The 26,700-nt window shown below is 34.7% G+C and overlaps 1 protein-coding gene across 1 annotated transcript in view; it reads right to left on the bottom strand.

Annotated features, from left to right (window-relative positions):
- Window positions 1-26,700, bottom strand: part of LOC149782376 (uncharacterized) — a 145,254-nt gene that overhangs the window by 65,605 nt on the left and 52,949 nt on the right. Inside the window, exons 3-5 of the mRNA XM_089933765.1 lie at window positions 24,750-25,016; window positions 12,114-12,214; window positions 2,373-2,541 (exon numbers count right to left, since the gene is read on the bottom strand). Of these exons, the coding sequence (XP_089789891.1) occupies window positions 2,373-2,541; window positions 12,114-12,214; window positions 24,750-25,016 (537 nt within the window). The remainder of the gene's footprint in view (window positions 1-2,372; window positions 2,542-12,113; window positions 12,215-24,749; window positions 25,017-26,700) is intronic.

The raw sequence follows: 26,700 nt of genomic DNA on the forward strand, positions 1-26,700 counted from the left end.
GTTTAAATTTGTTTCTGAATGAACTAAAACAGTCGTTTCATGGACTGCCACATACCAGCTGCTTTGGCACATTCCGCGTTGATACAATGTTACGAATTTAGGCTAGCTACAGTATATAACAGACGCAAGATAAGGTCCTTAAAAATGACATACAAGTGACAAGTCATATTCTCGCTTATTTAGCTGGTGATAAGAATGGCAAAATAAAATATACTTACAGTTTTACATTCTGAATTTCCTCATAATGCATTTTCTTAATTCTGCAAATACGAATTACATGAGCCATGTCATAGGTTTTCAATCTGGATTACACATTTTGAAATTGTGCTGTAATTTCGACGATAAGTGCAATTGCATCCTCCTTACCGCACTCAAAATGAAATGAGCATTAAATTCCATAGCGTCATTTTGATAATTGCAATTGAAAGACTTCATATTTTTCCTACATAATGATTCCAAATAGTCAATGACATAACAAATACACTTGCAGATGTAAACACGCCACTCCCGCGCCGCTTCAATCCGATGTATTTCATGTATAATTTGCACAGATGAATCCAGGCCAAAATCACAAACTTTCGTCGAATCGAAACAAAATACCAAAATATATTCATTCCAGATCAAATGGAAAAGTTGTTGCAATGCACATGCATTCACAATATGACTCCAAATTTCAATTTTAACTAGACACGCCATTTTCTTTCGAAAGTTATGTCGAGCGTGCGACTAAGATCAAATATTTCTGGGCGGAGTTATGTGTGCAGTAACAATGTTGACTTGTGCAATGATGAATATGCGCTTGTGTATTTAGTTTGGAATGCGGTATACATTAATTTACGTTGTTTCTTGTAGTGTATTTTGTTTATAAAATTAAACCTTAGGTAGAATAAAAACATGAGCACATAATAAAAAGGTTACTGCATTTGTATGGGAAAATATGAACTCGTTTTGTCGGAAGGCTTTACTGCACTTCCAAGGTCGTGCAGTATTTCATCCAAAAACTCGTTCATATTTTCCCCATACAAATGCAGTAACCTATAAATAATCTGTTTTTCATTATGATAACATTCATCTTGATTGACACAATTGTGTATAATGAGTAACATTATTTTTATATAATCTGATTACTTTGTATAAAGATCTGAAATTTCAACTAATGAAATTTTTCGTGTTTTGAAGGCAATACATTCTGCACTATTTCCATTGTTTACATATTTTACATAGCCATTTTGTGGGAAGACATATGATTCTTGCTGTCACAGGTGACCTTTGCAAAAAGACATAATTCAGGGGTTTTACACAAATAGTCAAACACGTTTTACCGTTTTTTGCATATAGAGAACATTAGCTTATGTGTGTATGTTCATTTTATGCACTTGTTTCTACCACATATAATATGAAAAGTCAGTGATACATATATGCCCATCAATCAGTCAACCTTACAACTATGAATACATGCAGATGTAATAATGTTGGATTTTTAAATATGAACGCAAAGAATGTACCTGAAGTAATGAGTTTGCCATTTTAATTTTGATTGCCAGCTCATGTTGCCATTTCTAGATCATCTTGTTGCTGTCACAACTGTGCAATGCACTGGTTATTTTGCTTGTCAATAAGTGACTGTTGGTGTCACAAGACATCATACAAAACAAAGACGACAAAACTGGCCCTGATCAATGAAATGATTGCTTATCAGCCAGTCATTGACATGAGCTTCAATGCCAGTGCCCAGCTTTGGGGTCATGAACTATATGCATACCCAAGTTGAGGGTCATGAACCATATTGATGTAATTGAAACCAAGAGCTCCTAGAATATGCCCAACTCTGGGTTAATGAACCATCTCCAATAATGTGTTCGACGTCAGCATCATCAACCATATTGACACCAGATATAGCTGCAGTGTTTCCTACCAGAATGACATCATTCTGTTCATCTGCAACCCTACCGTGGTTGACCATTCAATTTTGCAAAAACTTCAAGTGCAATGGAGTCAGGTTCTTACTTATACAAGCATTCTGGGTATGATTTTCTTTTACTGGAGTCCTGAAATGCAAAACTACAAAATCATCAGTAGTAGCTAAAACCACGAACTGACCATCGTTATAAAAGTGTGTCCTGACCAGTCATATGCCTATTAGGGTATGAAGCGTTCAGTGAAATACATGCTAAGTGCTAAGGTAGTTTATAGTTTTGAAGCCAGAAGAGTGATATACTATATATATATGATTCTTTATCACAACAATGCTTAAAATGAACGCATGAAATAATACAATGCTTCTCTTTTTTATATAAAAATTAAATCTGCACTAAGTTCTTGATGACAAGAAAACAGCAATAATTATTTCACAATGTAATTCAAGTACTTACCCCAAGAGATCTCTTTTTTGACATTCAAATGCAACGGACTTGTTATGTTCACATGTACTGTATAGGTTGCGTCTTGAAATGCAGTTGAATTCCAAAGTAAAACCTCTATTGCACCACTTGCCTGGGTTGACTTTGTAACATTCCAATATACATCTTGATGTGCTCCATCCTGTATAACGAAAAAGAGCACTTTAGCATAAAATATTGTGTAAGAAAGGCCAGTAATAGATGTCCCAGTGGTTTCAAAACACTCAAGTCGCAGACATATAATATAGATTCCTTTGCCAAACAATTTGGCACAGAGTCCAACCTAGAGCATCTAAGATTTGATGACAAAATGAAAAGGGAACTTACTGGAGTACAGGTTCCAAAATTAAGGATACTACTGATCAATGGGTCTCAATGACCTCAAACAATGTAAAGGTATTGTGAGGAAATATAATCAGAATAATTCCATTTTCACGGTCATGATTTTAACTTCCCTGCTGGCTTAAAGGTTACATTAGGTTGATGACATTCTGCTTGAAGTTCGTGCGACCAACAGCAGATAGTCAGCTATGTGTTTATTTAGTAATTAGATGTCTGAGTCGGCTAGTCACTTAAATTGTCACTAAGATGACCAGATTTCTGTGCTCACAGTTACATGTGAGAACATTTGTGCCCAAGCACCAACTAACATCAAATGAAGCGCAACAGCCAATTGGAATTAGAGGAATTTTAAAATCTACAGTAGGAGAGGCTAATGTCTCAGACAGACAAGAGGACAATAAAATTAATTAGTGGGTTCCTGGCTTGGGGAAGAGCGGAGGATACAAGGAAGTATCAAAATGGATTCATGGGGAACGACCACTCCGAGCCCACGAGACTCATAAAATAAAATTTTGTTCCCTTTTTTAATATTATCTGTCACACAATATTGCAATTGCAACAATTCAAATATAAACCCAATAAGAGGTTTGAAATTTTCTTTAGTTTTCATCACTTAGTGGTTGGTCCTGATGCTCAAACTTCTAAGTTGGATTCTCTGAGTGAATCCTGGATGTCTCTATGTTGCTTGCGGTGCGTGCAAAAAAAATCAGTTGCATCCATAGAACCTTATTTTTCTTTTTGCAGGCATATTTCATAAAGTAAAACTACGGCGACCAGTTCTGAGATTTATTTTTGTTGTGCTTTGCAGATGCAATTGATAGCTAATTGCTTCCTAAGTCAGCTTAAAAAATGAATCACACTTTAGCACTATTCTAGCTGATAGTTGAAATGATCATGATTTGCATTTTATATATGCAGTAAAAATCTGAGAAAAGTTGCAGCTGTTCACAAACTTGTCAAAAACCGATAGTACATATTTAATTAAACATTTTCATTCATGGAAATATTATTTAAATTATAACTTTTATTCTCCTACACACATCTAGCATCTCTTTGATTTCACATTTTGATTTTACAGATGCAAATTATCACAATGGGCTCACCTACTGCAGTCTTCAAAAACATCTCACTAGCTATTGTCAGCCAATTAAGTAATATGTGAAACGGAGCATTATACCTGACCTCTTTGCAGTTTAACTATATAAACTGCTCAAAGATAATTTTACATCAGCTCCAATCATGCCTGTTTAACAGGCATTTATTAAAAGTGGTGTTTTCTTTCTTTCTTTTCTATTTTCAAATTGTGTTTTCTCAAAACACTACTGTGTCAGGGGCTTTGGGTATACAAAATTGAATTTTTAGCATGACATGTCATGTTACAATTTCATTAAAATCAGATCTCCACTTTACGTAAACAGTGGCGATCTGATTTTAATCAGGTTGTGCCGTGTTATGGCAGGTGTGTCAACATCTTGAAAATACATTTCTGCATTTCATCAGTATGATCCAAGTTTTCTCTGACAAATTTGATTTTGTTTTTAGACAAGCCTGATCGGCACCTCTTTTAGAATACAGGATAGGCCCGATCCGAAATTAGAGGGGCCCCAGGCATCGGGCTATCATATTTTCTTGAGCACTGTTTGGTCAAGATACAAGGTTTAATTCAAGATACAAGGTTTAAAAGTATTGTGCAAAAACATTTTTCTTCTTCAAGACATAGGCAGTGATCTTGTCCTTTGATCTTTTGACAACATAATCAATAGCATGTTTACTTTTCAGCATGACAACAAGCCATAAGGTTTGGTTCAGATATGGTCTGTAGAACTAATGACCTTCACATTTGACCTTGAAATTGATAAAGCCATTTTCCTTATATCTAAAGCAAGCTATTCACAAAGTCCAGTGTAGTAGATAGAGGGATATTCAGGATATTGTGTGAAATGAATTATGGAACAGAAGGACAAATGGAAGCAAACACTGATGGACAAATGGATAAATGGACAAAGTCACAAAGTATATATATATATATATATATATATATATATATATATATATATATATATATATATATATATATATATATATATATATGCCTTATAGAAAGTGTATACAAATCAATCACATTACAAATTATTATTTTGCTTGAACTACAAGGGACCTATACGATTCAAGATTTTGCTCTAGGAAATACATGGGAATTAATCACTTAAAAATCACTCTAGACGCAACATTGTCTAGCTAGAAATTGTTTTAATTTCTTTTTTAGTACAAAACTTTGCAAAGGCTGGTCAAGACATTTGTTCTTCAATGGTTCCATTTGACACATTGTCTTAAATATCATCCATCTAATACTTTCTCCACAAAACAGTAATTGTTCTTTTTCACCTTAGAATACTTCATATTAAAAGAGCCTTGTGCAGGGTGAGCATCACTATTCCTATAATAATAATAATAATAATAATAATAATAATAATAATAATAATAATAATAATTATTATTATTATTATTATTATTATTATTATTATTATTATTATTATTATTATTATTATTATCAGTAGTAAGACGTGGTCTATATAACATATGTGGACCAGATATAATTCACCAACTTACAGGTAACAGATGACCATTTCACACGTGTGTGTGTGTGTTTGTGTTACATTTAATATCAATATATTGTGACATTTGTTTAGCTGAATTGGTCTGTAAGGATGAAGGCCGATGGACTGTAAAGCAGTCAATTAAAATAAAAATAAAGATTTCTCATCTTCTAGTCAAACCAATCAACAGCTGTTATAAGCAGCATTCTGGTTCAATGTTTGCATAGCAACATTTGAATACAGAAAAAAAATATATAAGTTCTGCTTGGATAAGGACTAAAGGATAAAAGAGAGATATGACTCAAGACTTTAACTATGTAACATAAAGGAAGTGAAACCAGCAATGTAAGTAAAATTTAACAAATAATTTATTTCCCAAGAAAGCAAAGTGAACATTCAAGATAAATACAGTATTGTATTAAATCTCAAATAATCATATATGTCCTATCATAAGTCCAAAAGTATAGAATATTCCAAATGTCTTGCATATCTATATACTGTCCTTAACTTTTTTCCATGATTGTAGTTTAAGCCAATGGTCATTTGTAAAACAAAATTTTGGGCAGCTTTTGGAAAGCTATTTTGCATAGCTTTTGTAGTGTTGCATTGAATTGAAAGCTGGTCTCCTTTGTATTATCACACTGATTATATCTTTCTTATCAAATAAAGGATGTGGAATAAAAGAAAACTTAAAAGGCACGAAAATCCTACAAACTTAAAAATCTAGCGGCCCTGGTCGTATGTGGGGTGAACTAACTTCACTTGATCAATCAAACACTGTTAAAAATGTTATAGTGTATGTAACATAAACTACCATAAATTAACCGACTCTTTCATAACTATGATAAAAGACAGCAAGGCAGCCAAGCGAAATGACTACTTCGTAAAATGAAATGCTTGATTTCGCAGATACGGACCATTGTGGGCATGCGAATTTCAGAGAATTATTGAACTGGCACTTCGAGATATCCTCAGGGATGATAAGAAGTTTCATTATTACTTCCAGTGATATCACGACATCAATATTGTACTAACTGAACAAAACAAAAATTGAGTTTCAACGAAGACGATTGTCTCACGAAATAAATACCGCTTGTTTTTGAAAAAAAAAGGAATATTGTTTGGTGGTGTATCAACAGTTAGTCTAGTTCCCTGCTATGCAGACTTCCAGATACTATTAAAAACCACTACGGGAAGCAGACTCATCAAGAAAACAAAAAGCAATGACGTAATCCACATATTTTTTGCATGCACATGATGGTTGTTGAAACCAGTTGGAACGGTCTTTTGCATGTTGGACATTTTGAAAAGAAATGCTATTTAAACAGAATAACGAACGATTTCATTAGAAAAAGCGTGTTGTTAAAAATTATTATCGCCGTGAATGTAAAATTATGATTCAGTTATTAAACAGCCCAGTTCCCTAACTTCGCCCCCCCACCCCACGGTTTTGTCAATGTCAAAGCGATTTTTTTCTTCAGTTATTGGAGGTCCCTTGGTAACTCGCGCTCTCGCTTATAGTACGGGCTATGTTTGTGCACCCCATTTTGCGTGAGTCATCAAGGGAGATGTGCATTAAAGTGGATGGTATTACAATAAGATGGAGATTTTGAGTAAAATGTGGCCAGGACAAAAAATGATGGGTCCAATAAGCAAACAAAACAAAATAAAAAGTAAATTTTACTCTCCTGCACATGCAAAAGTGAAATAAACAATGAAAAACAATGTTTCTAGTAACTAGGCAACTTCTTAAATGAAAATATCTTGGAAGCAGACCTATTTGGATGTATTCACATGTAACCCCCAAATGTGTTTCCTACTCCAATTTCAGGAAAAAATGACATTAATCTCCAGGGTTTAATTAGTTAACCTGGAAAAGGTTTGATCTCTAATTATCTCTGTTGGAGGAAATGTTCTAGAATATTTTCAGGATAACCCAGATCAACTCGTCAGAAATGCTGATGCACAAGGTCAGATAATTGTCTGCGGGGCATGCATTCCACTACCATTTCTAATTTGTCCAAGACTATAGACTTTAAGTTAACATGGACACCATGTTTAAAAAAAAAGAGGGCAACCTGATACTCTGCTGCTTTGGATGGGATATTCATCCATTTAATGTTCACAAACTGGTTATAAAATGTTCATGTGCAATTTATGAATAGTTGATGGGTAGTTATCATTCATTCGCTCTTCAAATGTCAATCAGTAAAACTTTTGTTGTTAAGGACTGGACCATAAAATGAGCTACATGTATTAAGTGTGATGCGGCAAGTCATTTTTGCGACAAAAAACGCAACTTTCTCAAGCTGAAATTGACATCTTCTCATGATAACATTTTATAACAGTATTTACAATGGTCGCTATACCTTGATTTCTGCTGAACATCCAATGAAGCCAAGTCCTTAGTAAGGAAAGACCATTTAAATTACTAAAGGGGAGGATTAAATGTGAAAAGTATTGTCTTATTCTAATTTATGGTATAAAAAAGGACATTATGCCATTCTTTGCTTTAACTGAAACAAGCTTATCTTGTGATGAATGAAATAATATAGAATACTACAGTCCAAAATAATAACTTCGCCCCATAAAATCATATGGCCAGTCCTTTGCAGTACACATGCATTTAGAATTGAACTAGTTGATAGTTGTGTACGTGCATATTCAATCTTGTAACTGGGCCATTATTGCTTAAGGACTAAACATGTGGTTCGCATTTAAGTATAAATTCACTATCTTGATATTTATTGTTTGCGTTTTTAAACAGATGCTGTTTCTACACGGAATTTAATACCTCAGTGGATTAGTTTTGATGATTAAACAGGAGGATGAATGTACATGGTTCAAGAGAAGTTCAACAAGGTGGGCCTCATGTCAAGTCAGCACATAAAATTTCTAAGTGCAAGAAATACGCAAGACTTTTCAGATTAAGTTGTATTGTCCATATATATGATCGAAATAAACATCACTGATAGGGAAATGTTATCTGATTGTCAATCACTCCTGATGTATCAGGTTTTCCAAGGATGGTCTTCACTGACTGTCTGTTCAAATGTAAATCAGTAATGCCAATCATCCGCTCCATGGTGGATGTGCCATCAGTATGCTGGCAAAGGCGCAATGGTGAATTGTACATATTTTATTGCTATGGAATGTTATTGTGGCACAAAATTGGAGGGATTAACTCCCCAACCGCGATGTGAGGGGTTCTGAGACTACACGTGAGCTGTGCTGTCCATAACCGCCTGCTTTCCTGTCTCTATGAGTAGTATGTCATATCCAACAATACAGAGAAAATTATCAGTCTGACTTCCAGTCAGTTTCGATTCAAATACACCAAGCAAATCTACATTGTTGTCTGGTGAAGTTAACATGAATTCAACCTTATTTCCCATCTGATACCCTGAATATTTATATTACCTCTATTAACACCCTTCCTGAAAATCCCGTTTTCATAACTGTAACACTATAAAGATTGCAATTAATACTTTGGACAATCAAGGAGACATAAGCATTCTATAAACATTTACTTCAGCTGTTCTTTTTCTACATCATAGGTGTCAACCCCTTGAGATGAAAACCTGTACGCAAAACCAATAAAAACCTTAGAAAGACCCCAAAATCTTACACGAAAAATTGTATTCATACGTTATACAAGATTAACAGTTTTAAAACAGCAAAGTATATTTTTACATATATTTTTAAAATTATTTACATTTCTGAAACTTTATTTCATTATTTTTACTTATAACACTATCATCTTCCTGCTTTGACTAAGCTAGGAAGCTTTTGGTGGACGCTTCCTTCTTCATTTCAAAATTTCTTTCATGCATGTTTTGTCCTGAAGTATTCCTCCAGATCATATATGCTCGACACCACCAATTTAATGTTTTTACTGCATATTTTACAACACGCATGTGAAGATCCTAACTTGGATACATCTACAATGCCAGGGAAGACTATAATCCAATCAGCCTGAACCTTGCCACAACCTCGGTCAGTGTCTTCAAGCAAGCATTTCTTTGAGTTAGGCTCAGCCATTTGATGGATGGAATATTTCAACTAGATGAGAGAAATGAATAAAAAACAATTTAAAAATTTAGATCTGACATGTGATATAGGAAGATCTCCCGATTACCAATGTGTTACGATTTTATATTTTGTTCCCCATAAACCCCAAGATATTATGTCAGGAACTCTCGAAAAATTGAAATCTAGAAATAAAAAAGTTGACACAGTAGCAGTACAGAAGTTTATACCTTGTCAGCTGTTGATTGTTCTATTAAAATTGCGCATCTGGTGTTTGAAAAGTTATTAATTTGCTATATGGTGTGCCGAGTTTGGTCACAAACTTGATATAAATTGGCAGTGTTATATATTTTCGAGCCATGAGAACGACGTCACTCTGTATCTGTACTACGTCCGTCTTTATGGCAATGCATCTTCCTGTCTGCATTACGTATCTGACAAACTTAACTCAACCCTATAACAGCAAGATACAATACCAGTGCTAAAGTCAGTAGAGTACTTATTTTTAATTAGTATATTCTTAACATTTTAATAAATCGACTTTATCTCCACACAGAAAAGTCGGACGAATTAGGGTTACACCAACATGACTGCCACACTATGTAAAGTATGAAAATTGATGCAAACTTAATGCATTTGATAGTAATAAATATAAATAATAAAATAATAATGTATAAAATAAGAAAACATACTTACTACACAGGTTGTTCGTCATAATTAGAAATCCGAGTGAGCGTCAAATTTCAGAGCGATAAACATGATCTTCAGACACAGGAGTTTAACCAAGGATGAAACTCATTTCATTATCAAAGGAAAAGCACGGTTTTGAGTATGATTGGATTGGTTGTTTCGGGCTACACTAGTCTCACTGAATTCTCATTCTAAAAGCAAAATTATGCCAGAGTCCCTGATGCACACAAAACAAAAAACAAATTGTACGGCCATACACCAATGAAAAAGGAAAGAAACAAACATAGAAATGACGGTTAAACAATACAAGTTGACACCATAGCTATATATATTTCTACATATATTTACATATTTGTACTGTCAGTTTTTACGGATCCATTTTCATGCATAGTTTGTTGCTTAGTCCTGTTTAATGTATTATTTACAGTCTGCATATTCCTTGTACAAATGCTGGTTGTGTGTGTGTGTGTGTGTGTGTGTGTCATTTGGATTTATAATGTAGGTTTAGCAATTTTAGTCATATCACTACGATATTTGCAATGTGGCAGTTTGTAGCGATGTCATCATGCCGCAGATATGCAGCGTCGTGTCCCACTCAGTCACATTATTCTGACACCAGGCCAACCAGTCCTAACACTAACCTCTTAATGATGAGCACCAAGTGAGACAGCTTTTATTACCATTTTTTAAGTCTTTCGGATGCCTCGGCCATGGTTCGAACTTGTAACCTGTATCCAAGGCTGACACTCTAACAACATAGACCACTGGAGCAGGCAAATGTTGGTTGTGCTGCCATCGTTTGTGCAAGATTAATTACATCAACACAGAGCTTCACAGAAGTGAAGATGTTGAATTTGTTTATGTAAGTGGGATCACAATTTGTGAGCTGAGAAGGGTCTTATGTAACGTTATTTGCACCAAGAACAACAACATCATTACCAGTGTCTTATTGACCATAGTTATGACAAGCTTTGGCCTATCTTAGAACATACCCAGGATCTAAATTCCTTACCCCTATGCCTACAATTAAGAACATTATGTTTTATCTCACCACAAAGATTACATTTTTTATTTGTCCTTAAATGTCCATAATATTGGAACTGTTTACTTTTGTTCACAATGTTTTGACTTTGTTCTGAGTTTTCGATTTTACTTCTGAAAGTGACAACTGTGAAATTGTAAACAATTCTGATGACTTTATTTATGTTTTTGACATTAAATCCTTCTACTCCTTCATTTGAAAGCTTAATAAAAAAGTTGCCAAAAAGTCCTTTGTTTATGTAGCCATCTTTAGTAAGTAAATCCTGGTAGTTGTAGCCTAATTTACATTTACATTGGTGAGCTAATCTTCTGATGGATTCATTCATATCCCATAAATTATGATTTTCATGTGGTGCCAGTTCACAAAGAACTATTTCCCATTTATGATTTTGTCTATTATTCGGTCAGTTCCAATTGATGATCTCTTTGTGCTGTATTATCTCCTCCAACATTTATGACAACGGTGGAAAAGTTTCTAAGATTATAAAGCATGTATTGTATCTACAATATGCCATCTGATACTGCACATGTTTTGACATTCTTTTTCAATCCTCTGACATTTAATCCATGTAGAATGGAACAGTCCCATTATGAGTACATTGCTCTTTGTATGCAAATGAGATAGACTGTGGTGAATGTTTAGTCACACTCTGTTTATTTCCTTCATTGGATTGGGACACTTCTTACTGTGCATGAAACAGACCAGGTAAGTAACTTCCGGACACTCCATTCTACACCTGACCCTCAATCTCAAGCTTTTAATCCCATCCATGAAAGTACTCTTCCACAATATATGGCTTGTTTTACTCTTGATATATTTTTCTATGTTGCACCAAACTGAAGTTGCCATTTATGAAACGTAAGAATGAATTTGTCCAGCTAGGACAAAGTTACAACCGCCTCCAATTTCTAGTACTTACAAGAGATACTGTGTATATTGAGACCTAATTTTAATCCACATAACATCAGCCCCAAAAGACTAAACTAATGAAGCACTGAAACAAATTTGAGTTACCTGTTTTACTTTTACTACATAAACTGGATCTGGAAAAGCAATAAAGGTTATTTCTATTCCTTTGGGATTAAGCTTGGTTATATTAACAGCCATTGTTTTGTCTGAAAAGAGAATGAACAGAAACATGCATAAATTTAATGTTCATGAAATATTCAATATTCTGCAAAAAATGACTATCAATCATTTGTGATTATTGCATCATATATTTGTATTGCTGGATATCATCAGTGTAGTGCTTAACACTGTTTTTCTTTAGAGCCAGCAGGCTGAAAAAAAATTAGGGACATCATTATGACTCAAGGGGTGTAATGTATACTTTAGTTGGAATTCCTGAACATATTCTGGGAGAAAAGGGGACAAATTCCCAGCAGATAACTTAATTGTCATAAAAAACCAGTCATTTTATAAATATTTCACTTGCATGTAAACATATATTTGTACTGTTCATTTTTATTTCTTTGCAACAATATGTATTCCTTTTCATAAACTGAATTTAAAAAAAACTCAAGCAGTGATATTTTTTAATTACTGTACAACCAGAGACAAGATCATTCAGGGACAGAGTAGTGCCTCTGTATTTTAATGTTGCAATTCGTGTTTATTTATTCTTATCTTCTTATTATTTGGTGATTATTCGTTATATTCAATTATTCATTCACATTTGTAACATCTGATGCAGGCTTCTCTTATGATTGATAACATGGCTGACTTCAACATTCATAGGTATTTGCATCTTGACATCCTAGAATCTTGTGTAAATTTTTCACATATGGACATTCCTTTCTTAATTAAGATGGTTACGAATGTAACTTTGATCATTCAGGACCAACCAGACATCATAAGAAGTCTTTCATAAATCAGCATGTCAATTCGTCTTTATGTTATTAGGAGAAACAATAATAATATGCCATGGTGGCCATATCGGATGTCTTAGCAGCAGCATTTTATTTAGAGCAGCTAGACCCACATGTAAGGTAGCAATTCTCCAAATAGTTTAGAAGGAGAAGCAATAACTAAGAGGCTGACATTTGTAGGATAATGGACAGCAATGCCTCCCATTAGCTCTTCTAACATATCACCATCTGAGCTAAAAATCTTAGCACCAGACAAGAAAACTGAACTGGACACTCCATCAGTTTGAAGCTGTACCAATGTAAAAGGGTATCTTTCCTTGAAATGGGGATTACGTTGGGCTAGGATATCTAATTACTTGCTCTGGACATCTCTGCTCATACGAATGTGTCACAGATGCATATTCTCATGTTATCCCGCTCTTGATAGTACATTGTAAGTAAACACCTTTTGTGCCATATAATCCTCTGGCCAATGCATGCAAAAATCCAAATTTTACATATCACCTTCTTATGGACCATGTGAATCGCCAAATTGTCTAAAACACTTGCTTTTATATGTCATTCACAAGTCACGCCTCTGTCCATGTGAACTCTAGTCTTAACTGACGAAATTCAACAACACCTATGTCTGAAAGCTTGCCAGTCCTGTGAGTCAGTGGTTCTTCCCCCATTGTATACAATGGCTGACATATATAATTGTTGTTGTTTTGCGGTTTAATGTCATTTTTCTGCACATGATAGGCTCTATGTGGCAGCCTTTATAACTTGTGGAGAAAGAACACGGGAAAACCATGGGAAGAACCACCCACTCACTGGAAATAACTAGCAAGCTTTATCATGCAACATCATTGGCTGAGCCCAAGGCTTGAACCCACGCAGACTGAGGTGAGATAATAGTGATATGTGTTGGTGAGTGATTTAGACTTAGCCACTCGGGGCTGAGCTGTCATATATAGCCTATGATGGGCTGATACAGGATCGTCAACTGATGCATCACCAAGGAAGGTGTGTTGCTGATCCCTTTCAGGGGGAGGGTGTGACACACTACCTCTGATAGGGTGGTGGCAGTGCATCTCCTCAATGGTAGGCAGCGACACACTATGAGAAAATCAGCGCATCTCCTCCTCCAAGGGAGGTAGTGACACACTATGGTAAAGGCAGTACATCTCCTCCACAATGAGGTGCATCAACATGCATTAGGATGAGCGGTGCATCTCCAACATGGGAGGCAGCGACATGCTGATACATGATCACTGTATTTCCTTAATGGGATGTAGCGAAGTGCTGAGAGGGGTATACCAGTCAGAAGACCCCTTATTTTCAGTAACAGAGAAGCCAGAAAATTCTGAAGAAGAAGGAGAATGACATTTTTTCTTTCTCTGTTAAGTGCAGCTGGAGTCTGCAAGATTCCAGCTTTCTGCTGACCATGATTTACAAAATGTACAATGATTTTTCCTTGTACATTTGGAACCTTTAATACGGTCTTTACAAGCGTCCGAGGATTACTTCTCGTGGTCACACCTGCCCGTTGACTGTGTTGACATTATTCCTTAATATAGTAAATCAATTAAAATATTTCTAATATCACTTAGAACTCAACTTGTTTGTATGTACATTGTAAGGAGTAAACCCCTGTGATCTCTATAGACGTAGTAATCCGTAACATAAATTTACCTGTCTTTTTCCGTGTAAAAAAGAGAGTTCTCAGTTTTTTATACAATTTGTATTGAGAAAATGAATTATACATGCATACAAGAATAAAGTGAACAAAATTCAACTATTTGAATTAAATATCTAGTACAGATACTGTATACGATGTGGTTCCTTCGGTGTCAATCTAAACTGAAGAACACACAGTATCTAGTGAGCATGCTTTCATTATTCCTTGCGTAAATGATTTACCGGTACCTAGATATAAAATGATTTTGATAGCACGTGTATCGGACCCCTGCAGGTGTACATGAAGTTAACCTAACTTCCTGGAGAAATCATCTGACGGAATTGTATAAATCCTTTTATTTATTAAATGCATGTATGCAGGATTCGTGTTGTGTACAACGATACCTGAGGGTGATTTATGTATGTTGTACAATATTTCGAAACAGTGAGTTCAGTTCATCATGTGCCGCACATGCGAAGTGCTTTCAATGGGAAGAACCGAACACTTTCAGCACTCAGACGATGTATGGCAACATCATATGTGTATAAATGCCTCACCGTAAAACTAAATCTACCTTTTATGGAATGTCTAGTCAGTGAGCGGTCTACTTTAAGGACTTTCACATCTTCAGTTGTAGAGGCACATGAGATAATTATTAATTTTTTCTGTATAAGTTATAACTATTGTACTACCACATTTATATTTCCATATTTACTATGTAGCTTCGGCTTATGTAGTATAACGCAAATATTTAATTTTTTTGTTTGTGACTTAGCAATAGATTTATATTAGAAATATATCATTGCATTTTCAAGAAATGTTTACCGTATGATTCTTATTGGGCATGGGTAGGTTTGCTTTTGAACCTGTGTATTGTTTTGTAATTATTGTGCCGATAATGTAATCTGTATAACTTGCATTATATATTGTCATTACGTTTTATCGTATATGCTCGTGTCATGCATAGTACACAGTGTCAGACGGATTTTCAGCTGATAAAAGTCGTAGCTGTGTAGCTGATCAGTCAAAGCTGTAGAGCTAACCATAGAAGTTGACCATAACAGCTGTAAATCTGAACCATAGAGATGAGTTAACAGTGTTGCTGGTCGAGTAGCAGGTGATCGGGCGTTACTGACTGATTTGTGGGTGCTGATTGCTTGGTTGACCAAGGAATTGAATGGTGGTCAGTGACTACCTGGAATACTGACTGCTTGATTGACCAGTGTGACTGGTAGCCAAGTGTTCTGGTGTCGGAGTGTGTAACTCCATACATGTAATCTTTTAGCCGTGGGCTAATTTTTTGGGGTTTGTAATACCCAGTGTTTTGGGATTGTAAAGATATTTGATATATCTGTCCCTTTGTTTTCATCATTTTACTATCTGAGTAAAATACGTAATTTTTTTTAACTAGTTGAGTGAATATATTTTACTATGTGAGTAAAGTACCACATCTTTTACTATTTGAGTAAAACACATCATTCTTTTCGCCGTGTGAAATCGCTGATAATCATTCACCTTTGCCCTTGTACTGTGTAAGGTCGTTTATTTGTATTTTTCATTTGTTGCATAATCAGGCTCATGCAGGTTATGTTAATTTGTCCAATATTTGGATCTTACACACAATGTATTAATCATAATTTTTTTTCATTAAAGTCATTCATCATTCAACAGTTTATTTGTATCACCATCAAAATTGTTCTGTTGTAAATCCGAAATCCAGTCCAGTTATCTTGTTACAAACCGAGACTGGAGGTGAATCTTTACTACATAAATATTTGGAAATCAGAACAAACATATGGTATAAGACCATTATATATAATTACTGAAAAGGCCAGGTCACAACTGCAGTTTGAAAAACACTGCAACAGGCAAATTTTCTGTGGTGTCTGGTACATGTCTAATCACATCAACGTCCTTGAAAAAGATCAGTAGCTGTACTTATTTTGCACATAATATAGCAGGGACAAACGAGCTGCACAAGGAGTTGCATCATACTGATATAAAGGATGTATAATAATAATATTAATAGTAATAATAATAATAATAATAATAATAAAGCTTTATTTATAGAGGGTGACTCATTAGTCTAGAAATATTCCCCCTTGAGGCCCTCTTCAAAAGAGTATAACAATGCACTTTAATGAAGTTAGCAATAATTACTGCTTATTTTAACATGTTTAACATTAAAATACTAGATCCCATTATCTATTAGAAACCCATGTATGCTCATGATGTCTCTACTTAAATACACTGATATTTTCAGCAGATTTTACAAGTGGAAGCTTGTTCAACAGAACTATACGAGATTATTGACATCTATTTTTAAATTGCTACGTTCTTGGTTTTGGTGCTAGAATTTTTCCATGTGATATTGACCTCACCTGGTATTGTGTTGAAAAAGGTCTGAATAAGGCCTGAAGATACTCTGGTGCAGTTCCATGTAGACATTTATATAAAATAACTGCCTTGTGAAAATCTATCATTGTCGTATATTTTGAGAGATTTGAGTTCTATAAACAATGCTTTTGAGGAATGATCAATAGACTCATTAGTCAAGGACTGTTCTCCCTTGAGGCCTTTTTCAGAAGAGTATAACACTTCACATTAAATGAAGATAGCAATAATTACTGTTTATTTTAACATTTTTAGTATTAAACTACTAAATTCCATTATCTATTAGAAACATATACATGCTCATTATGTCTATTCATAAATACTCTAAAATTTTCAGAAGATTTTACATGTAGTGGAAGATTGTTCCACAGAACTGTACCAGAGTATTGGAAGCTCTTTTTAAGTTGCTTTGTTCTTGGTTTTGGTGCTAAGTTTCCATGTGATATTGATCTCAACTGGTATGGTTTTGAAAAAGACCTGAATAAGTCCTGAAGATACTCTAATGCAGTTCCATGCAGACATTTATATATAAAGAACTGCCTTGTGAAAATCTGTCCTCTCATATATTGTGAGCCATTTGAGTTATGTAAACAATGATTTTGATGGATGATCAATAGATGCATCTAAAATTGCGCGTGCTGCTCGTTTCTGAAGTTTATAAATCCAGCCACATTCAGATTTAGCACAGTTTCCCCATACATTTGAACAATAATCAATTGCTGGAGGAATATATGACTTGTAGTATAGATTTCGAGTTTCCATAGGTAAATATTTCTTGATTCTGCTGAGTAGGGCAATTTTGGATAACAGGGGTTTACTAAGCTTATAAATATTGTCTTTCCATAATAAATTATTATCTACAGACACACCTACAAGCTTTTCATGTTTAACATTTTATAATGGATGATTATTTATTGCAAGAGATAGTCTTGGTTTCCCTGACTTGTGTAGCTTTTGTGATGTCCCAAACATCATATATTTTGTTTTACATTCATTAATTACCATCCTATTTTGTTGTGCCCAGTTTTGGACTATAATGAAGTCTGAGTTTAATCTCATTTGGATAACTTCAGCATCAGAACTAGAAGTATTCAAGGTTGCATCATCTACAAACAAATATGTGTTTGCGGATTCATTATTTAATGATAGATCATTGATATAGATAAGGAAGAGAAGAGGGCCTAAAACTGAGCCTTGAGGGACCCCCGAATAATATTGCCAATGCTAACTTGTTGAGACCGTTGGTTTAGGTATGATCTAGACCACTTTAAAGAAGGATTGTCGAACATGTAACAGTTCAACTTTTGCAGCATAATTTCATGATCAACAATATCAAAGACTTTATTGAAGGCAAGAAAAGCAATGCCAGTCATATGTCGATTATCCGTTTCCTTCAGCCAAAGATCAATTCATTTGGTAAGTTCTGTCTGGTACTTTATAAATCCTGATTGTGCTTTATGAAATAGAGAGTATCTTTCATACAAATATATAGACCTGAATGGCAACGTGCTTTTCGTATAGTTTTGACGATACAGGTATAATTGATATTGGTCTCAAATTCCCTGGATCCTCCTTATCTCCTTTCTTAAAGATAGATGTAACCTTTGCACATTTCAATGTTTCTGGAAAATTACCATTCATTATACTTAAGTTTATTTTAGCCATTAGTGGCTTTGTTATTACTGTTGCAGCAGTTTTAAGAATTCGTGGACAAATACCATCCAATCCAGATGATTAATTAATATTCACCTTAATTAGCATATCAAAAACATCAGCTTCACTAACATTAGCTACTGAAAAAAATAATTATCATCAGGAATTTTAGGTCTTATAAATAACAGCAGAGTATCAAGTTCATTTGGGCTGTTAGTCTGATTCTGAATACTGTTACTGGAGATGCTTATGAAGAAAGTTTTGAACATTTCCACAATGTCTTGTACAGATGATGCTATATCATCATTTTGCTTACGTCTAGGGGGAAGACAACTGTTCTTGGTTGGGTTCAGCTCATTTAGATGCTTCCATAATGTATAAGGCTGCATGGAAAATCTGATGTCATTTGTCTAAAGCAGTGTTGACATCAGCTATATTACCGACTTATCAGAAGGGTTTGCAAACTAAGTCATTTAAGAACATTACTTCATCAAACTGTTTAAAGTCCCTATATTGTATTGTTATGTGTTGACCATTTCTAGATGATTTAGGAAGATGTCTAGTTACGCAGACTGGGTAGTGGTCACTCAGTCCATATACTGGCAAGTTAATTTCACTTATGTTTTCAGGTTTATTATTACAGACATGATCAATGATAGTAGCACTTTTATCTGTTACTTTAGCTGGGGTGTTAATTAACTGAGTAAAATTATAAATTTCAAAGTTACTTATCCATGTTAATGGTGGAGTTTACATGTAGTCAATGTTAAAATCACATAATATGATAGTTTCTAAATCTTCCTTTAGTAATGCCTTTTGAATTTGCACCTCAAATCTTTCAATCCAATCAGCATTGGAACTAGGTGGCCTGTAAACTGAACATATGAGTATTGGCTTTGATTGGGCATGGGTTAATTTGATCCAGACACTCTCTACCTCAACAGTCTTTAGATCAACACGTCTGTTATAACTAATGAACTCTCTACATAGAGAAGAATACCCCCACCCCATGGATTCCCTATCTTTATTTTCAAAGTTGAACCCCTGTATTTGGAAAGCCAAATCATCAGTATCATCGGAAAGAAAGGTTTCACATAGACCTAGAATATTGACTGATCTAGGTTGCTGTAATATTAACTTTATCTCATTCGGTTTAGGGAGGATGTGTTAAATATTTAGGTTGATTACTTGCAGACCTGTTTTGAGGAGGCCAATGACATGCCAATTTTGAACAGAGACTTGATTTTCAGACACGGTAGTATGCAATGTATTGTTTATAGACTTGATAGATTTCTTATCAGCGCCTTGATCATTTACATAACATATGAAGAAGATAACATACAAGATCCATCTGTTGTACCATGACCACATGTAGCGGAAAGATGAGAATGTTCAATATGAGACTAATCTACATACCTACAAGAAGACATTGATATTTTAGACACGTGACAAGCCTCAGAGGGAGAAGTAACTTGAACACTATCACATAGTTGTTTACGTGTTAACAAGTTGCATTTTGTACACAAATCAGATAGTGCATGAAATCTGTTTTTAGAATTATAATTATTGCATTGAAAGGTATACCTATTCTATCATGCACATGAAATGGACAGTACGTTTTTTCAGCACAAAAAAAGAAAGGTAAACAATAGGCATGGGTTATGATCAATTCCTTACAGTATACATGCAGTTTGAATTTAACTAGTTCAAAGTTGAGCCTTGTGATTGGATCTTACAGTTTACGGATTAAAAACGTCACGTTCGCAAGGTGTTTGGAAATTTTATACAAACTGTCAAGGAATGGCTAATTCTGTAATTTATTTGCAATATTGATGCACAAATGATCAAATACACAAGGAATGTGCAAATTTGGTGACGTCCTCAAAATGCACCAATCAACCATCTCCCCTAGATATTTTTGCCATTTTTGCCTGAAATGGGAGCAGGAAACTCATTTTGGGTGCTACTTCTGTATACATCCAATTACATCTTCTTCTAAGAGATTTTTGTTTAGCCAGATGCCTAGTTGTGTTAGAAACATTATTCCTTGGCTATTTCACTTGCACATGTGCAGAAAGGTAAACGTTGGCCAATTTTGCTTTGCTTATTGGACTCTTCATTTTCATGTGCTGGCTACTTTTTTCGACAAAACTGCTCCTATTTTTTGCAAAGAATCACCTGTCTGTGTGCAGTTCAGACCGGTATGCTCTAGATCACCAGTCATAAAGTGTAATAGGATCAGGTCTCGAAAAATATGTTTCTCCCTCTGTATTTTGTAAGGTTAGTAGAAATTCCAGATTATCTGGTATCATCACTTTGGTGTATCTTAAATAACCTCGACATTTCAGAGCTTAGAAGTAGGGTAATACCTCGTGATGCATAAATGTTGTGCCAGAAGTTAATGAGCTAAGTGTAAATTTGGTGTTTTTTGTTGTTCCTTTTTTTAACAGAAGCAGCTGTCATCTGGAATTTAATTTTCAATACCTCAGTGGATTACTTTCCTTAAATTTATATCGTTCGAGAGAAGTTCAACAAGGTGTGCCTTACGTCAAGTTAATGTGTAAGTTTGTTTTGATTATTTTTTAAAATACAGTAAATGTGTTCACCTTAAAGCTATAGAAGTTGATCAATATGTACTGAGTTTAAAAAAAACAGTTTAATCGTCCATATATATGACTGAAATAGATATCGCTGTCAAAATGGTATTTGATTGTACTTCATTCTTGACGTCTCAGGCTTTCATTAATTAGGTTGTTCAAATGTCAATCTGAAAAGCCCAGCTCCTCATATGGAGATGCCATCAACTTGCCGGCCAAGGTGCAGTCGTGATTTGTGGGTACTTAACGCTCTGTCATTATCGCAGAGCAAATGTGGAGGAAATTAAGCCCACTGTGAGGTGTGGGGTTCCAACAAATTGTGAGCTGTACTATATAAGGTTGGCCATATAAAAGGGGGACAAGTGTACAACCAAATGTTCTGATTGCGTGGATGGACTAACAGATTGACATCAGGATAATGTCGTTGGTTCTGTGATTGGGCAGTGCTGAAACAATCCACTAGTTCAACGTCCAACACTCCTATTTCAGATCGGGTCGTTCTGATATTGTAAGTAAAGTGCCCATCAGGCCTGTAGAACAAAAATCTAATTTGCCTGAGAAAACTTTCATCACACTGATAAAATGCAGAATTGTTTTTTTTAAAGTTATTGAAAGTCTAGTAAATTTTAATATTTACCCCATTTACCGTATGATGATTGCCTACTAACCTTATTTCTATCAGTAGCTGTAAACTTTGTGTACAAAGCATGCCTGTGACCCATGAATGGGAACCGATTGGATGAGATACCTATAATTGGTGCTCACCTGGCTTTAATGTACATGTAATTCCACCAGCAGTAGGTCAAAACTACCATTCTTAAGACCACTTTATAGCTGAAATCTACTGCTTTAGAAAATTAATAAATTTATATGTAACTGAATAAAAGAGAAGAAAAATAAATCAGCATTTTTTACAGGTTATATCCACACATTACAGCAACTAGCTAGAATCACTAGTTAGAATAAATCTGCTGGGAACCAGAACTGATACAAACAGTTGATATGACCAGTGCAGTTTTGTGTGTACGAGTAATGTGTTTAAGACTAACACCTGTACACAACAATCTGTTAACTGGTTACCTTAATCTTGTAATCTTCAGAGTTTAGTCTCAATACATTGATGCTATTTGAGGTATTATAAATAATAAAGGGACCAAAGGTGGTCCATGGTGTCTTTCAATTCTTTGATTAAATACAACGGCTGCCCTTTCGTGGACATTAGAATAGACCAAACAAAACTGACTTAGAGATGCTACCAAGAGTTTTATTAGAGGGGAATGTCCCCTACACCAACCTAGCAGTGGAGGGAGACAGTGTCAAAATGGGAGCTGACGAGTAATGACATTATTAAAAGGTATATCCGTATCGAATTCGCGACAAGCATTTAATGACTTTATGTCACTTCTTTGACACCAAATATATATAGTATATGCATACCCAATTTAGTTTCTTATGCTAGTTGATATTCTTCTCTGCTTCTTTTCACTCTGCTTCTTCAAAGAATCTGTAAACGGAAAATGGGTGTATGACCCCCTTGTATCTTAATACTCATCGGTTTCGCTAGATGTAATGTTTAAAGCAGTGTGAATTATATATGGTGAACTAAATCCTCTATTACGATCTGCTGTCTGTAATGGGAGACACTGCAATATTGATCAATTTAAATAATTAGGTAACCTTCTTTGTGATATTCGAACATAATTTTCAACAAAGTTATCATATTGTCCCTAGACTATTTCTGTTGAGGGCCACTGAAGAAGAACTGCTACATAGGTTATCTGCACAGCCAGTTTAATTAGTGAATGGATTACGTTTCTTACACCACTGAGAGAAAGCACAACATCCCACCCATTTGGTTCTTTCCGTAACCAGCTGTGGGTAATCAACAACGTGTCTTTGAATTTTAGTTCCTTTTCTTCTTTTTCTCATCCTCTGGTACCACATGCTGTGGACAAGCTGCCGATTATTTCCATGTCATTGATTTGTGCGACGTCTTCAATTTACATCTGAGCATGAGAGCTTTCCTCTTTTTCTATAGTATCAACTATTGCAAATGATCTTACCATAAATAAATCAGTTATCTTCTGCTTCGACATTCATAAAACTCACTGCTTGTTAAGCTCTATACAATTCAGTAATGACTGACCAATGGATCAGTTTGTTATACAGATGATTGTATTCAAACACTATATCTTAGTTTAGCTTGATTTAGATCATTTGCAAAATGAATCACCAAGACTTAATTTGACAACCCATTATTTTAATTTTGGTCTTTAATAAAACAAAAACAGAAAAAAATACAGTGTGCACTTGCAAAACAAATTGCAGGAACCGCAAGTGTGAGCTCACTCCAATGGTTTTGAGAAATTGCGTGATTAAAGAGTTGATTGCGAGAAATGCGCAATCCCACAACCTGGCACCATCTCTCATTTAATTTCTCCATAAACACTTAAGTAATGCAACATTCATTAACTCATTAACCCCGTGCACCTCATTTACGCATCAGGAGGTAGTAGCCTACTGCCGAGCTCTGTAGCGTCAATGTCACACTACAGTGGGTGGTATTATAGAATGATAGACAGATGTAACTCTACAATGATACAATATAATAGAATCATTTGGATGTTCTAGTTGCAGTCCAAAGTAGAGAGAAGGAAACGTAACTTTTTGGACCCGATATTTTCCACTGAAAATTCCCCCGTGGTCGGAATCCGTTTTTGTCTGGATTTTAGACTTTTTGGCCTCAGATCTAAGGCAGACCGGTCTGAACTGCACACAGACAAGCAAACCTTTTGCAAAAAATAGGATAATAACTCCAACTTTTACCCTTTTGTTCATGTGCGAGAGAAATATCCAATGAAAAATGTTTTTATCACAACTAGGCATTAGGTTAACCGGAAATTTCTTGGAAGTCGATGTATTAGGATGTATTCAAAAATAGCCCCAAAATGTATTTCCTACTCGCATTTCAGGTGAAAACAACAAAAATGTCAGGGGTTAATGAGTTAAAAATATTAAGCAGCAAATCTGAGCACCATCAAAAAATTTCACTATAAACAGTATAAAAATTACATGCTTCCAATGCTAACATCAATACTGCTGATCTAATTAGCAAGGATGATATTAAAAGAACAATTGGACAAATGTTGACATATGGACCTGATGGAAAACATTTTCATTTAGGTAAAATATTTTGTGATCTGAATAAACAGACAAGCAAGTTTAATACGATTTGGTTAATTATTTTCGTATCTAAAGTACAGCAATTGCAATGCCCTGTAAAAATTAAAAGTGAAAAAATAGGACTTTTTGTACACATGGAACTGAGCACGTGGAAATTGAGTCAGGGCATGTGGTTATTTTAAAGTCACTAGCCCTGAGCCTGTGTATGAAAAATACAAAACGAAAACATTCTTTGCGTATTTATATACCTTTCAAACTCTGCATCTTTATGGTAAGGTTCTTTAAAGATACTTACAATATATAGTGAGACTTTTTGTTGCGCTGGTCCCAAAGTCAATACTACAACGATAGACTCCTCCATCAGCTGTGATCAGAGAGGATATAGTCAAGTTGGATCCAGTTGGAGTTTTTGTTTTAATGTATCTGCTGGATGAAATATCCATAAGAGAACCTCCCCGATACCATTCAACAGAAGATTCAGCAATGGGATTAGTGCCCTGACATTGCAAAACAATACTTTCTTCAATGTATCCAATGCTGTTAAAATCAATTGTTACAGTACCTGTAAACAGATGTATTAAAGATTGAAAGGTATTCATCCGTTTAGAACTGGTAAATACAATATAATATATGTTTCATAACACCAACACCAGTCACATTCAACCCATCATATCTTGATTTAAATTCATTCACAAACATTAGTGCGGTTACTAATTTAAAACAAAATAAAGATTGGTTGGAAAAGGTTAGGGTTAGTTAAGCATTTTAATCATTGTACTCTATAATCAAAGAGAAACAAAGGTTAGAAACAAAATCAACTAGTTTTCACCATATCTTTCAGGGAAAGTAAAATATGTAATCAAAGCCTACAGTTAATATAGCCCTCCAATCTTTAGTACAAATAAAGTAACAAGTTGGTTGACAACACTTAAGTAAACAGCTCAACATTTATGCAAAAATAACATTTTCCATGAAAAATACAGAAAATATATCGATCGAATAAAATTATGACTGATTGGTTCTGAATAAATAATCATCACGCAATGCCCACTACTAGGATAACTATGAAATGCATACACCTTGTTAACATAATTATATAATGTGATGTATATCTATATTGTATATTTAACATTTGTCCATGATTGTAGATTGCACTTGTGCATGATAATGGTCATTTGTGACAACATTGTTACTAAAATTGGTTCAGGACCTAACATTGTTTACAAGCTTAGAATGTTATGGAAGTGAACTTGTTGACTCATTGTTCATTAAATGTTATTGCAACATGCATGGTGATCAAGCGAGGATGTATATAAAGAATATGGTAAACAAATTCATTTATTTTTTATCTTCACACCAGTCTGTGGAATCATTGTTCGTTGTGTTCAGATATTATTTGAGAAGAAGAATTTGGGATTATTGAAAACTCATTCAAAGATGTTTTAGATTATTTTTTATTATATATCACGACATTCAGGAATTTATTCAGAACATTCAATACTTTTGGACATATGCAAGAACATTTACAATTATCTGGAATTCGATTCACAACATTGGCATTTGAAATGTTCACTTTGTATTTAATGAAACAAATTATCTGTTGAATTTCACTCCACTTGCTGGTTTTGCTTCTTTACTTTACTTAGTTTAAGAACATAAAGTTATAACAAAAACTGGGGGCTCATCAGGATCTTAATTTCTTAAAAACAGTTTAGATATTAAAAATGTTTCCTCAAAATTAATTTCTTTCTCAAATTAACACATTCAATTAATCTTTAGTGAAACTAACATGTATTCACATTGTCATCTGAGGTTGTGAAATCATGACCAGAAGGGGTCTGAGTCTAATGAAAGGGATGAGTTGCTTGAGATTGCCAGATATACAATTTTGAAAGTAAAATCTTCAACAAAGCCAAAACTAAAATGTTTTTGTTTAGTATTTGGTGGGAAAGCAAATTTTGGATGACAGTACTTTGGGTTTGATTAGTAAATCTGTATGTAGCTGTATAAAGGAAATAAAACCAGATGGAATTGGAATTACGAAAGTTCGAGATTCAGAAAGAAAAGAAAATGCAGAAATCAGCTGAGCTGATCAAATTTCGTTTTTCCCCAACTGTCCAGAACAAGTGGTTTCTAAAACTCCTCTTGTTCCACCTAACTTTTTACTTGTCTCAAAATTTTAATCATTGGTCAAAATTTGGATTTGGATTGTCCAAGATCCTCTCTTCAAAAATAGTACAGTATGC

This window comes from Sinohyriopsis cumingii, chromosome 15 (genome assembly GCF_028554795.1).
Source record: "Sinohyriopsis cumingii isolate HCF-2022 chromosome 15, ASM2855479v2, whole genome shotgun sequence".
Taxonomy (NCBI): Eukaryota; Metazoa; Mollusca; class Bivalvia; order Unionida; family Unionidae; genus Sinohyriopsis; species Sinohyriopsis cumingii.